Source organism: Camellia sinensis, chromosome 5, assembly GCF_055761805.1.
Source record: "Camellia sinensis isolate YWXY chromosome 5, ASM5576180v1, whole genome shotgun sequence".
Classification (NCBI taxonomy): Eukaryota; Viridiplantae; Streptophyta; class Magnoliopsida; order Ericales; family Theaceae; genus Camellia; species Camellia sinensis.
Window position 1 is genome coordinate 61,175,772 of NC_138965.1, and position 14,281 is coordinate 61,190,052.

Genomic DNA, 14,281 nt, shown 5'->3' on the forward strand with positions numbered 1-14,281 from the left:
TTCATTTCTCTCAGCTTTACTACTTTTCAAGTTCCCATTTCTCAAACATCTCTCACCAACACGAGGTGGCGGGGTGCTACTATTTTGGTGGTGTTTAGTTGGATCTTTTCTCCCTTCTACTAATACTTTTCAATACACTCTTATCAAATTTTTTTTTTTGTCCTTTCTTTCTCTCTCTCTCTGTCTCTAGCAAAGATCTTCGATTCTTTACTCCTACTTTTCAAGCCTGACATTTTCAAACAAATCATTAATCATCTAAAGATCCTTCTATGCCTTCTCCATGTATAAACTAGCTCCTTCCATTACCTTCCAAGACCCTTTCTCTCTCTTTCTTTCTATATATATATATGTAGTTGATTTGGTATCATGATCAACACACAAGAGGAGAGAGAGAGAGAGATTCAAAAAGATTAATCAAAGTTTAGCACTTGCTATGGATTCCATCTTCGAACTTGATGATGAACCTCGTGCCAACTTTCTCCAAAACATAGTGCAGTCCTTTGGCTCCATTTATATTTGCCTATGGTCATACCTCCCCCAACCTTCAAAGTAAGAAAACCCTAAACCCTTTTTTCTCCTCTCTCTCTCTCTCTCTCTCTCTCTCTATAAATATAAGAAAATTCTATTTCACCAAAAAATTTACACACAATATTGTATCAGAATGATATGAGAGTGTTGTTTGTGTTTTTAAAGGTATTTGAATGGGCTCTTTGTCTTAAAGTGACATGCTTAAAATCTAACCAATTTTCATTCTGTATGATTTTTTTGTATGAATTTTTTGATATGCGCATATATTAGTGTGTACACAGAAAAACCCTTTAATTAGGTACATGAATATAATGTGAATTGAATTTATATAATTCCTATGACTTACGTTTGAAAATTTACACCAGCTGTTTGATCTTCAAGGATGGATTCTACAAGGAAGAAAGCATTAACCAAGCCAGCTCCTCTTCTGGAAGTCGTGCTCGGAGGCTTTTTGATGAATATATACTATCCGTATTCACCGTAGAAAATGAGTATGATATCATGGCACAAAAATTACTATACTAGAACAACAAAATGTTCCAATTAATATAAATGCTTTGGTCTTTTTCTTGTTTCAGCTGCGTTCCGGGGCTTGCTTTCAAGAACAATAGTCGATTCATGGAGCTCAAGGAATTGGACCTTCAAAGACTAGCATCTGTTGAATCACAGCTGCAATTCTATCAGGTAATAATGTTTGATGAATGATTATAACATTGACAAGAAACAGTCTTTAAATGTCTATGGACCCAAAATTATGGACCATGAGTTGAACCAGAAAAACAGTGTGTGGTTGAGATCTATTTTTTATATGGTGGGATGAGTACATAAAATTAACAGCAATGTTTGAGGGCCACAGTTTTGAGCCATTTGAGCCACTGTTTTTGTGGCCCTCAAACATTTTTCTAAAATTAATCTCAACCATTGAATGTGTTTTTTGGGTGTTTTTCTGGGACTGTAGGACTGCTGTTATTCATATGTGTGAAATTTCAGCTAACTTATTTGCAATTTGTGTTTAATCATTACAGGAAGCTAGGATTAAGGTTTGTTAATCAACAATCTCAAGTGTTTATTGATCACCCACATGATTATATGTACAATACTATAATTTGAACATATGATCATAGTGTACCTGTTCTAATTGTTGTCACAGAGTGCAATATTTATGGGGTGCATGACAGGAGAGATTGAGTTAGGGATGTCTAATGATACTCAAGTAAGAACCTTACTTGAATAGTACATATGTTTTATTTTCTTGTTTTTTTTTTACAAATTTAATCACCATGTTTGGTTTTGTTTTCATTATTTGTTTTCTAAAGAAAAAAATAAAAATTATTTTGATAAAAATAAACACCCAAAAAATATTTTCAAAGTTCCAAAAACTATTTTCACCAAAAAAAGAAAAAATCATATGAAAATGATGAGTTTTTTTTTTTTTCCCTTCATTTTATTTCTCACCAAACTTGGGTGTATGTAACTAAAAAATGCACAAGTCTTTGTTGCTTGGTGAGATTACATTTATTGAAAGAGAAATTCACAAATAGGGTTTCACAGGTTAACTTGCAAATGGAAATGATGAACTGGTTCCCTGAAAATCTCTCTCAACAAGCACCACCTAGAGAGCTTCAACATCTAATTGATCATAACCGACCTTCATCATCTTCATCGTCATTGAGATCACTATCCCTAGATAGCTCTGAGGTCTCACCTTTCCGCCTCAACATTCCAAGCCCTTCTTATCTTTCAGAGCCACCTACAGAAGCTCCCACTGAACAAACACTGAGACAATTATCAACCTCAATTAGTCCACTCCACCAAGCCCTACAAGCCTTAAGCCAAATCCGAAACCCTCTATTTCCAACACCTGAAACTGAAGAGGATGCAATTAGAAAAGCCTTCCTTTCAGTTATATCTTCTTCTCCTTCTTCTTCTTCATCATCGCTTCAATCCCAACAAAACATACCTCCAAATTTCCAAGTAAGCGAAAAGGCTACTAGTGCATTTAACAGATATAGATCAGTTTTAGGCCCTTCAACCTCCATGACAACCAGATCTCGAAGACAAAGCATTGCAAAACGAGCAATCACATTCTTTAGATCCTTAGACTTGACGCGAGCCCAAGAACGTGAGCAAGGAAGCCGCCCCACGAGTAGCCAGTTGCACCATATGATATCTGAGAGAAAAAGGAGAGAGAAACTCAATGAAATGTTTGAAGCATTGAGATCACTACTTCCTCCTGGAACAAAGGTATTAAATTACTAATAGAGAAGATTACATTACTTTCTATACTTTGCTCTTTATATTATTTTAATTATTATAATTATAATTAGTTTGATTTTATCTTAATTTTCAATGGACTATACTTGTTACCATTTTTTAATAAAAAAATGTGACACGTCACTTGCATACATCATGCTTTTAGAGATAAAATGATAAACTTAGTCAATTTAGTGAGTTAAAATCAACGAACTTAGTGGCCATTTTTTGTCAAAAATCTTAACTGATGTTATTAATTGGACCAAATCAATTCAACATCTAAAATTATCAAAACTAATAGTCAAAGTCGAATCAATTGAAAGTGTAATGACAAAAATGATACAAAGAACAAAATACATTGACTATTGGTGTAATTTATCCTTACTAATACCACACCATATACTCCAACTGAAAGCTTAGCATATTGAATTACTGATCACTTACACTACATTTTATCAATTATAAATGAACAATCCATGATTTGAGTTTGTGTTTGGGTTGTGTAGAAAGACAAAGCGTCATTGCTTACTAGCACAACTGCGTTGTTGACATCTTTGAAAGATCAAGTTGTGGAGCTAACTAGAAGAAACCAACTTTTGGAGGCACAACTTTTGCCTAGAAAAGAATCTAGTGAAGAAGTCAGTGTGTTGTCCTCAAACGAAAGGGTACGTGTTGAGGTTACACATGTGGCTGAATTAACGTTGGAAGAAGCGCAAATCATCGACTTGGAAGTGATTGTAAGAGGAGAATGTAACGTGTTGGATTTGGTGATGCAAACACTAGAATTCTTGAAACAAGTTAACAATGTCAACTTAATGTCTGTGGAAGCAGATACCCGGTTGGTAGAATCAACTTCTCTCAATCGTGTGACATTGAGATTGAAAATTGAGGTATGTATCTTAACACAAATTCATTAACTTATATAATTAAGCGGTCATATATTCTATAGTTGATCACTTTGGTATAATAGTATTCTCAACACTGCACACCAAAAATATACATATATATTTGGCAACAATGAAACCTTATTCAGTTATTTGATCATCCCAGAATGAGAATTAGAAATTAGAATCCTTTTATAACTTTCATATCATTCTAAGCACATTGCAAAGATTAGATTTTTCTCATTTTGAACTACAGATTTTTGAGTCTTGTAATAGAGTGTGTAGATCTATTTAGATTAAGCAGTTTTTGATCAATGAAACCCTTCCAATATTAGTGGATTTGATCACCCTAAAAATGTGATTTGGTGTACCTGTGCTTAAGGCACGAGGGGTGTTGTCCCCCTCCAGGGCTCCACTTTGTAACCACCTCAATGATATGAATTATTTATTTTTTAAAGTCCGTCAAGAAAATTATTTATGTAAAATATTAAATTGATTGGATATTGATAATTAAATGACTAAATCATATTTGTCTTTAAAAATATGCACAAAAAATGTAATTTTGAGAATAAATTGTCCAACAAAAATGAACTGCATGTAACTATTAATGTCCGATCAATCTAATTTTTAAATGGATAATCTTTTGGACAAATCTTATAAAATGAACAATTCAACTTATTAAGGTAATTCTGAGATAGAGCCCTCCAAAGGAGACAACACCCTTGCAGGCACGCCAGGTACCCCAACTAGTAAGAATTTCATTTTACTTTAGTCATATTGTGTTTGGATTTATAATATGTAGAAGGGAAAAAAAAAAAAAAAAAGATAGAAAAAGAAAGTAGAAACTTGTATTTTTTCTATCTTTTTTGTTTGAATTAGAAAAATAAATATATTTTTTGTTAAATAAATTATTTATTTTTTATTTAATTATTTATCAAAAGATGAATATGTTTAAATTACTGTACATAGGATGAGAATAAAAGACGTAAACGTTAGTAAGCATGTTCGTCATTTGACGAGAAATTATTAGATAGTTTAAAAGTGATAACATCTAGTGCTAATATCATATTGATTTATATAATTTTTTGTCCTTTAATAGAGACATAGATCTTTCAGGTGATAAAGATATAGACCTTTCAACTGATGAAATCTTTGGTTTTGATTTCAAAAAACTTACCTAAACCCTTCAATATATTAGGGATTTTTTATTTGGAGTAATGTGTGACTGCATTAGTTTATATTAATTTCTAGTAGAATTTTATTCGTTTTTGCCTAATGAATGGGTCCTTTATGAGAAATGAGAAGGATGGGTATGATCAATTAATTAAAGAGTCAAAAACATTGAATAATTTTTTTTTTTAATATTAATTTAGGTGTGTTTTTGTATATAGGGAGGTGAATGGGACCAGTCTGCCTTTCAAGAAGCTGTGAAAAGGATTCATGGTGGCTAATTACATATGCCGCCACTCATAATACACATGCAGAGGAGAAATTTTACACTGGACGCACCACATCGTAGTCCATGGTGATTCACCATTTTTTACTTAGCAGTGATATATAAACTAAATTCATAATTTTTACACAGGATGATGTAATTCAATGTAAGTCATTTCACTTTAGAATAGAAAACCTATTAAAATAGCTTTTATTTATAAATATCACTGTTACATTATTCTTGTTATAAATTATGTATAAATATTCAGACAGTTTTGCATTTTTCTTTCTCCACCAATGATCATAGAACTCACATCTTGTATGAGTTTCAACATATTCCTTTGCTCATTTTTGTATACATAGAAATCCACAATTTTTATATATGGCAATGTAAATTTAAATTTAGTATGATATAAATTACACTGAAATGAATTTTACTCACATATTTCAAATTTTGAACACTTTTTAAGATTTTGTTTGCTTAGTGCATAATTTGTGTAGTGGTGCAGTCTAGCAAATTTAGGGAAAATAACTAATAAGGGGGACTTCTATTTGCACCCTAAAAAGTAGGTTGTACATCCCATTACTTTTAGCATCATAATAATAAATTTAAAATTTTATTTATTTGTTTGGACACTCCAAATAATACCCGATCATAACCCTAAAAATCTTAAAACCTATACAAATCTACTTTGTACATCACATTACTAATAAACAGCGAAACAAAAATCACAATTGAAGTCTCTAAAATTTCAAGTGACGAAGAGGGATTTTGAGCTCATCCGAGACGAAGAGGGATTCTGAGACAAAGATGGTCTCTACTCCTGTACACAATCCGTCCATCAAAGCAAACCACTACTGCTACATCCATCGGCGGCTACCTATTTCCGGATACTCAGTGCTGAACGCAAGAAAATTGGTTGCAGTTGTTTCATATAGATACTCAATGCTGAATAAAATATATTTGTCCGAATACTTAATTCCAAACATGTGAAATTTGTTTGGATACTCGGGTTCAAACCGTAGAAAATTTGTTCCAATTGTTTCATATGGATACTCAGTACCAAACAAAATATTTGTTTGGATACTTAATTCCAAACATGTGAAATTTGTTCGGATAAGTGCTGAATCAATTCAGAAAATCAACTTACAAAAAATAATGAATAACAATTAAAAACTTACTTTCTCTATAGAAAATTGTTTAGAAACGTCTTCTTTATTGTCCGTTATTGATTTCAATAAGAAATAGAATGTAAGAATGATAGGTTAAAGTAAATAGAGTTGGGTTAAGATTGAGTGTGAAGATGCAAAGGAATAAAAGTAAGAAGAGAAGAGAGAGAATGAATATTGGGGTGTTTATTTATACTTTGTTTTTTTAAAGTCAAGTAGTTTTTGGTTTTTTTAAATAGGGACTTAATAGTAATAAAAAAAATCATTAAATTGGGATGTCTAACATAATTATTTTACTCTCAAGATTACTATTGAGCCTTATCAAATTTTAATATGGACAACTAAGTCATATTTGTGATAAAATGTTCCCAGAAAGATTTATTATTCCATAATGGCCTATCTTATTTTAATTTTACCCTTATGATTTAGTACGAATAATAATTTTATAAACAATTTTAAATTAATTAAAATTTAAAATTTTATTTGTAAAAATTATTAATATTATATTTAAAAAATCATAAATAACAAATGGATCAAAAAAGGAAAATTTACGTGTAAATGCCATATGAGAGAATGTTGATACATTTAGTTTTCAAAGTTTTCTTATGAATTAATTAGTCCTTTTTTGTTTTGAAAAGTTATATTTATTTGATTTGGTACCCTTTGAGTTTAAGTGAATGCTATTTTGTGATACATTTTTTCAATTTTCTGATTCATTTTTGGGATGAGAAGGTAGATGTGGAAGGTTCTTTTTGAGGAGAATGGCGGCTGAAATATTGGTTGTCGAGGGTGAAAATTTACATTTTCGTTAGTGTGATTTTTTAGTGTTATATTGGAGTATTATATTAGAATGCTACGTTTGAAAAAGTACACAGTTTTAGTGTGTTACATTGGAGTATTACGTTTAAGAAAAATATATAGAGTTTTTTTTTGGAATGTTACGTTGTTACGTTTGAGAAAAATATACTAAAAAATTATTTAGTATGTTACATTGGAGTGTTACGTTTTTTGAGTGTTATATTGAAGTGTTATGTTTAGAAAAAGTACACAAAGGAGTTTTTTTGAAGTGTTTACGTTTAGTAATTTCAACATTATGAAAAAACTTACATTTGTCTCTTAACACATAACACACATGCAACCTTTTGGTCTACAAGAAAAAGAAAGAGGACTAAATATCATAAGATAACTATTTGAAATTTATTAGTGCTTCACCCATCCAAAAAAGTATAAAATGTACTATTTTTTGTTATTTAAATAATGAATTCTTTTAGTGCAAACAATCTAAAAAGGTTAAATTCTATTAAAATTACAGGTAAATTAAAAATACATCTTCTGAGATTTGCTTAAATTACAGATTACCCCCTGTAGTTTGAAAAATTACAAATTCTCCCTTATTAAAATTTTTTGTTTAACATAATTAACTAAAAAAAAAAAGAAATTCATAATTGCTCTCTTATATAATAATAAAATTACCTATATTATTAATTGAAACATATTTATAATATCATTAAAAACTATTAATTGACTTGATGATTTATTAATAAAAGGGGCGTTTTGTTATGAAATTAGAAATATCAGGAGATGAAATGTAATTTTCAAAACTACAGGGGACAATTTGTATTTTAATCAAACCTCAGAAGGTATATTTGTAATTTACCCTAAAATTACGTAGTACTATGAAAAATAATACTATGAAAATTATATATATTCTTAATGTATGAGATAGTTCATAAATTCTATACTTATACTTTTGTTTATGAATTGATTTAATTTCAAACAACTAAAATATTTTTATTATAAAATTTTAAATAAATTAAAATTATTTATGAAATTTTTGCTTCATACTTTAATGAGAAATATAAAATTAAAATAAATATACTATTATGAATAATTGAATATTTTTATAACAATTTCTAAAATAAAATTAAAAAATAGATTTATTTGTTAATATTAAAATTTGATATAACTCAATATATAGTAATTTTTAAAACAAAATAGAACTTAATGATAATTTTTTCATTGTGATTTTTGATTATTTTAATACAATATCATAATTTTTATAATTAAAAATATAATTATACTTGGATTAAAAATATGTAAGAAATTATTGTTCATATTAAATAAGGGGTAAAATTGGAATAGCATACACCATTATATAATAATAAACTTTTTGGAAATATTTTATTAAAAATAGGACTTAATTGTCCATAATAAAAATTGATAGGACTCAAGAGTAAAATAGAACTTATTCGTTATTTTCTCCAAAATTTATCCAGATAGGGCAACCATTAATCATAACTTTAGAAATTTTTTTTTATAATCAATAATGACGAAGTTTAAGAGAATAATAAACATAAAAGTATGAGATAAAATTTCAAATGTGTACTTTAAAATTGATCCAAATGAGGTTTTATCTTTTGAATTTGGTTGATAACATCAACATAAAAAATAAAAATAAAAAACTTTCTCAATGTATAATCTACATATAACAGCTACTAGTTTCAGAAATTTCATAATCAATATAGTTCATATAATCACATAGTGTCAAATCACAGATTCATCAATATCATAAATTATTGGAGAAATTAAAAAAAAAAAAAAAAATCTCCGAATTTGAACAATCGACTTTCACAAACACCCTTTGCCCCGAGCAACCACCGACATGAATTCCTGGGCAAACCCTGGTCACTATCAGCACAAATGTAGAAATGTAGAAGGCTTCATGATTGTGGTGATGGTAGAGGAAGGTTGTTTGAGCGTTGCAAGGTAGGGATATCATGGGTTTGAAAGTGATTGTTATGATGAGAGAGAGAGAGAGAGAGAGAGAGAGATTGTAGTAGAGATGGGCTGAGTGGTGGTAGCAAGGTCATAGTAGTGACCAAGGTGGTGACTAAAGTTAGGATCATGGAGAAAAGATGTAGACAGAGAGTTTGCGGTATGTGAAAATAAAAGCGTTTAAACTTAAATGATTAAAATACTATTTACCAGTTGACTTTATTTAACGGAAACAATTGATGATTTAAATTAAAAACGAATCAAACATTTAATGCTTAAATTGATAAAATTAAAATTTTAGAATTTATTTTGTTACAAGAATCAAACTTTAAGAGTTTTTTTTGTAAAAAAATTATTTTACGAGATTAATGAATGGGGTTTTAATTAAATAAAAACAAAAAGTAACAAAATAGGGAGGGTTTTTGAAAGATTAAGGAGCATCTATAATTTTTGATGAGGGTCAAATTGAAGAAATTTTCTAAATTTACAGATAAATGGATAATTTTCCAAAACTTGAGGGCGCAGGCCCCTTCCGGGCCTTGAGTAAATCCGCCACTGAGGTTGTGATTTTGAGTTTTGATAATAATTAATAGATTTTTTTTTTTTTGTTTCCCCAACTGGTAACAGACTTTGTTGATAATCAAAGATAGTCACAAAACATGACTCACATGCAAAACAAAACTCCCAAGATGCCCTCTCCACCCACCCTGTGACGAGCAAGACAATTAAAGGGAAAGTAAATAAAAAAATCATTCCAAAGTGAAAGTATATCAATTATTTATTTATTTAATTATTTAATTATTTTTATTATTGGCCAAAAAAAAGTATTATTGATGAAATTAAAGGGAATACAGACTTCCAGTAAAACATCAATAAGAAGGGTAGAGGGAAGAAGCAACCCAACTAGCAAGGGGGGAGTTGGAAAGAAAGGAGCCAACAAGGAGAAGAGAGACAAAACAGCAAAAACAGAGAATCCAAACACTGGATAAAGCAACAAGAAAGAAGAAATAATTAATGCAAGCCCAATGAGCTGCACTATGAAGAAGGAAGGTACCTTTTCTTTGCTTTGATTTTTCTGAGTTGATCAATGTTATCAACCTTTCACAATTGACTTGGAAGGTTGTTGAAGATGACACTAACAGTCAGAGATTCCAGCAGACACTGGTGAATCAGCTGTTGTGCATCACTCTCCAAAACTTTCTCACAAAGACCCAGCTCTGGTTGTGGAATTGCCAAACACATAGTTGTTGTGCATCACTCTCCAAAACCACCTCACAAAGACCCAGCTGTGCTTGTGGAATTGCCAAACACATAAATAGTAGGAGAAATTATGAAAGATAAACTGTGGAGGTTTTACTTTTATAACAAAATAAATTAGGAATTTTTAATTGTATCTGTTAAAATAGAAGAGAGAGATAAAGAGAGAGAGAGAGGAAATAATATATATTGTATTGAATGAATTGTATTGAATGATAGAAGGCCTATATATATAGGCTGGGAAAGAGTATCCTACTAGAAATCAAACTATGAGAAAGAATATCCCATAAGAGACCTAACTATGGCTATTCCTAAATATATTTAGGAAATCAATACCTAATATATCTAGGAATACCACATATACATTAACATTCCCCGTCAAATTCAAAGAGGATAAACATCTTGAGTTTGGAGAGAGAAACTAAAACATGAAATAAAACTAAATAAAATAAAAGGTAAATAGATTGTAAAATCCGAATCCGAACGGGAGCGCAAAGGCGCTTGAAATAGATTAGAGGCCGGAACTAAAGTCAGAAGACAGTTTATGGTCGTGTCGGACCATTGTAGCAACTGACTGAAACTAATGCCACGACAATTTAAGGTTGTGCCGGACCAATGTAGAAACTGGCTAGAACTAATGCCAAGAGATAGTTTATGGTCATGTCGGATCGTTGTAGGAGCTAACCGGAATGAATGTCGGGACAGTTTAAAGGGGTCATGGACCGATGTAATAGCTAACCAGAATCAATGTCGGGACAGTTTGAAAGGGTCATGCCGGACCAATATAGAGAATTGGATGTTGAACCAATAAGTGTGACACACACATAACTTATGACGTGGTGCTGAACAATGATGGCAACAAATAACTGAGTGCGTTAGGAGACGGCTTGGATAGTGTGCCAGGGGGTGAGTTTGGTGGTGCCCCAGAGGAATCAGCTTGGATTGTGCGCCAGAGGAAGCGGCTTGGATTGTGCGCCAAAGAGGGGCGACTTGAGCGGTTTGCATGGTGTATAACCATGTTCACCATGATATAGGTATAATACCCCCTTCAAACTCAAATAGGTTTGAAGGTAGAAACCAATTTGAGATTGAAGCAGAGGGAAAGATAGAGTGGAGAAAAAAAAAATGTATTGCGAGTAAAAAAGAAAAAAAGAAAAAAAATATGATAGAGATATTTGGAGTAGGAATAAACCAACGAACAAAGGAAGAGATCACCAACTAACAAGAAAACATGACAATGGAATAAGTTGAGGTCCGGCGGGCGGCCAAGGCGAGGGTGTCGCCCGCCGGTGAAGCGAAATTACTAGGTTCTTAACGTAGCTCTGATACAATGTTAGAATAGAAGAGAGAGATAAAGAGAGAGAGGAAATAATATATATTGTATTGAATGAATTGTATTGAATGATAGAATGCCTATATATATAGGCTGAGAAAGAGTATTCCATAAGAGACCTAACTATGGCTATTCCTAAATATATTTAGGAAATCAATACCTAATATATTTAGGAACACCACATATACATTAACAGTATCAATTTGAATTTTGATCTTTTATTTTGTTTTCAATCTGAATAATTTATCTATTTTTGTTATTAAGTGAAATCAATGAAAAAAAATGGTCTTTTACTCATTAAATTAAAAATAAAAAAAATAATATTTTAGATATTTATTTGTACGTACAATGAGTTTAATAGTCAAAATATTTATTTTTTATCAGTTTTACTTAACAAGAATAAATGAATAATCTAGATTCAAAATAAATTAACATATTAGAGTTTTTTTTTTTTTTTTTAGATGGAAGAATATCAGAGAGTTTAAATAGATAAAATTATAAATTCAAAATTTATTTGTTACAAATGTCAAATTCTAATTATTTATTTATTTTTTATTTCGTAGTTACCCCTAAAAGCATCACAGCAGCCTCTTCATTTCGCCAATAGCAAGCCTTGAATTTCTTCTCCAGCAGCCTTAGCTGTCTTTTAGGCTCTCGTTTTCCACTTTCTCAGTGGTTGTCTTTCTCAATTTGATATGTCTCAACTCTCTCTCATAAAATATTTACAAGTATAAGTTTTATACACAAAATTTAGTGGACTTTCATGTGGGTCTGTGAATTTATCGTCTAATAAATTTTAAAATAATTAATGACATTTAAAAAATGTCACTGATTGTTAATTTTCAGTGACAACTTAAAAATTTTGTTACAAAAAATGTCACTAATTATAAGTTTTACCGACAGTTTAAAAAAATTGTTACAAAAAAGTCACTAGCTTTCAATTTTCAGTGACAATTTGAAAAATTTGTTACAAAAAAATCACTAATTGTAAGTTTTAGTGATAATTTATAAAAATCGTAATAAAAAAAAGTCACAAATTGTAAAATTTTAGCAACATATGTAAAAAAATCGTCACAAAAAATTATTTTTAGCGACACTTTTATTAAGACTTATTTTCAATAGAATTTTATGGGAATTAAGTTCAACTATTAGCATCTATTGGTAATTTATCCCAAAATTTATACAAAATGATGTGATAGTTTTGTTTTTATAATTTTAAACTACAATAATAAATGTTTTGAATTAAAATGACCATTATAAAAATATAACCCTTAAAAAAATATAGTTGTATTTAAAATATGTGTAAAAACAATTACCATTAAAATTATATAATTGTATTTAAAAAAAAAAAAGAAATAAATGTTTTAAGAGAAAATAGCTGTAATATGGAACTTTGTTGGAGTGTATACTAAAAAATGATTAATTAAAATAGAAAAGTAAGATATTGAATAGTTATTTTGACTAGTTTTATAGCAACTCTAAGAGAGGAGACAAATTAGGCATTTGAGACATTGTCTATTGAGGTTTCAATTTATAACCCCCAATAAGTTCTGTATACCTTGTCATTTTGTCTCTTTTTTTTTATTTATTTTTTATTTTTTTTCACTCTTTACACGTGGCTAGTATTGGAAGTTAGGCAAAGCTTCCCTATCATTCTTTTAAAGGTCAAATATGATTTCATTTCTCTCTTTATTTAAAAATATAATCGTGTAAAAATATTATTTATAAAAAAAATTGACAATACATTTAAAAAAATAAATAATTTTAAATGTCACATCAACAATCACGTCTACACTATTACATTAGGTGCATATACATAATTTTTATACATAATGATATAGTTCATTATGGACCATTCACTACAAAATAAAATACATATTTATTTACAATAATGATATTGTCACATCATTAATTTTTGTGGAGTTTGTTATATGAATAAAATTTTTCTTTTTATTTAAGTTTTATATAATTTTTTTTTTATAAAAAAAATAGTTAAGTTAGTTTGATTAGTTAACTAAAATAAAGAGTGTTATTAAAATGCACACTAGTTAAATTAATTAGACAAATTAAAAAAATACTTTTATATATACTTTTACTAGTCATTTTACCTAGTTGGAGTTGCTCTTAGTAGAGAATCTAGAGATACTCTACTCTCCGTTTATTTGGACATAAAACATTGTTTGAAATTTTTTTTTTTTGTATTTTCTCATATTTGACATGATGAAAAATGAAAGTTAATAGAAAACATTTTTCAAGGTTAATGAAAACAAACTTATTTGAGTAGAAAATATTTTTCACTTTTAAAAACAAATTTTTTTTTCTGGACTAAAATTTTACTAATGTCACTACACCACCACCAGTACTTCCATTTTCTCCACGGCCACTGCTACCATTACTGTCACTAGCGCCTTCACCCGACCACCTGCAACTCTGCTTTCCTTCCGCCACCACCAAATAAAAAATATATATACATATTTTTTGGGAAAAAAAAAATTATATCTGCCCAAACAAATCTGTAAATAGTAATTGTGGGAGCCCAAAATGAGTTTGTCTCACATTGGTCTGAGAGGTATCCACAACTTACTTAATAAGTTGACTAACTCTTCCTAACTAGAATGAGGTCTTTTCTACAGAAGAACGAAACCGT

General features: G+C 29.9%; 1 protein-coding gene across 1 annotated transcript; it reads left to right on the top strand.

Moving 5' to 3' along the window:
* The first annotated feature begins 433 nt into the window (after positions 1-433).
* Positions 434-5,343, top strand: LOC114276151 (putative transcription factor bHLH041). Its single transcript, XM_028217930.2, has 8 exons — positions 434-549; positions 894-1,019; positions 1,107-1,212; positions 1,554-1,568; positions 1,679-1,741; positions 2,080-2,772; positions 3,288-3,671; positions 5,057-5,343. The coding sequence occupies exons 1-8, from the start codon at positions 434-436 to the stop codon at positions 5,114-5,116; spliced, it is 1,563 nt and encodes a 520-aa protein (XP_028073731.1). The 3' UTR covers positions 5,117-5,343.
* The last annotated feature ends 8,938 nt before the right edge of the window (positions 5,344-14,281 follow it).

What these genes read in the sequence shown, in the direction of transcription:
- LOC114276151 (XM_028217930.2), top strand. Translation starts at nt 434, where the DNA reads ATGGATTCCATCTTCGAACTTGATGATGAACCTCGTGCCAACTTTCTC. An exon ending in TACCTCCCCCAACCTTCAAA is followed by an intron (nt 550 to 893) that starts GTAAGAAAACCC and finishes AATTTACACCAG; the next exon opens with CTGTTTGATCTTCAAGGATG. An exon ending in GGATGTCTAATGATACTCAA is followed by an intron (nt 1,742 to 2,079) that starts GTAAGAACCTTA and finishes AGGGTTTCACAG; the next exon opens with GTTAACTTGCAAATGGAAAT.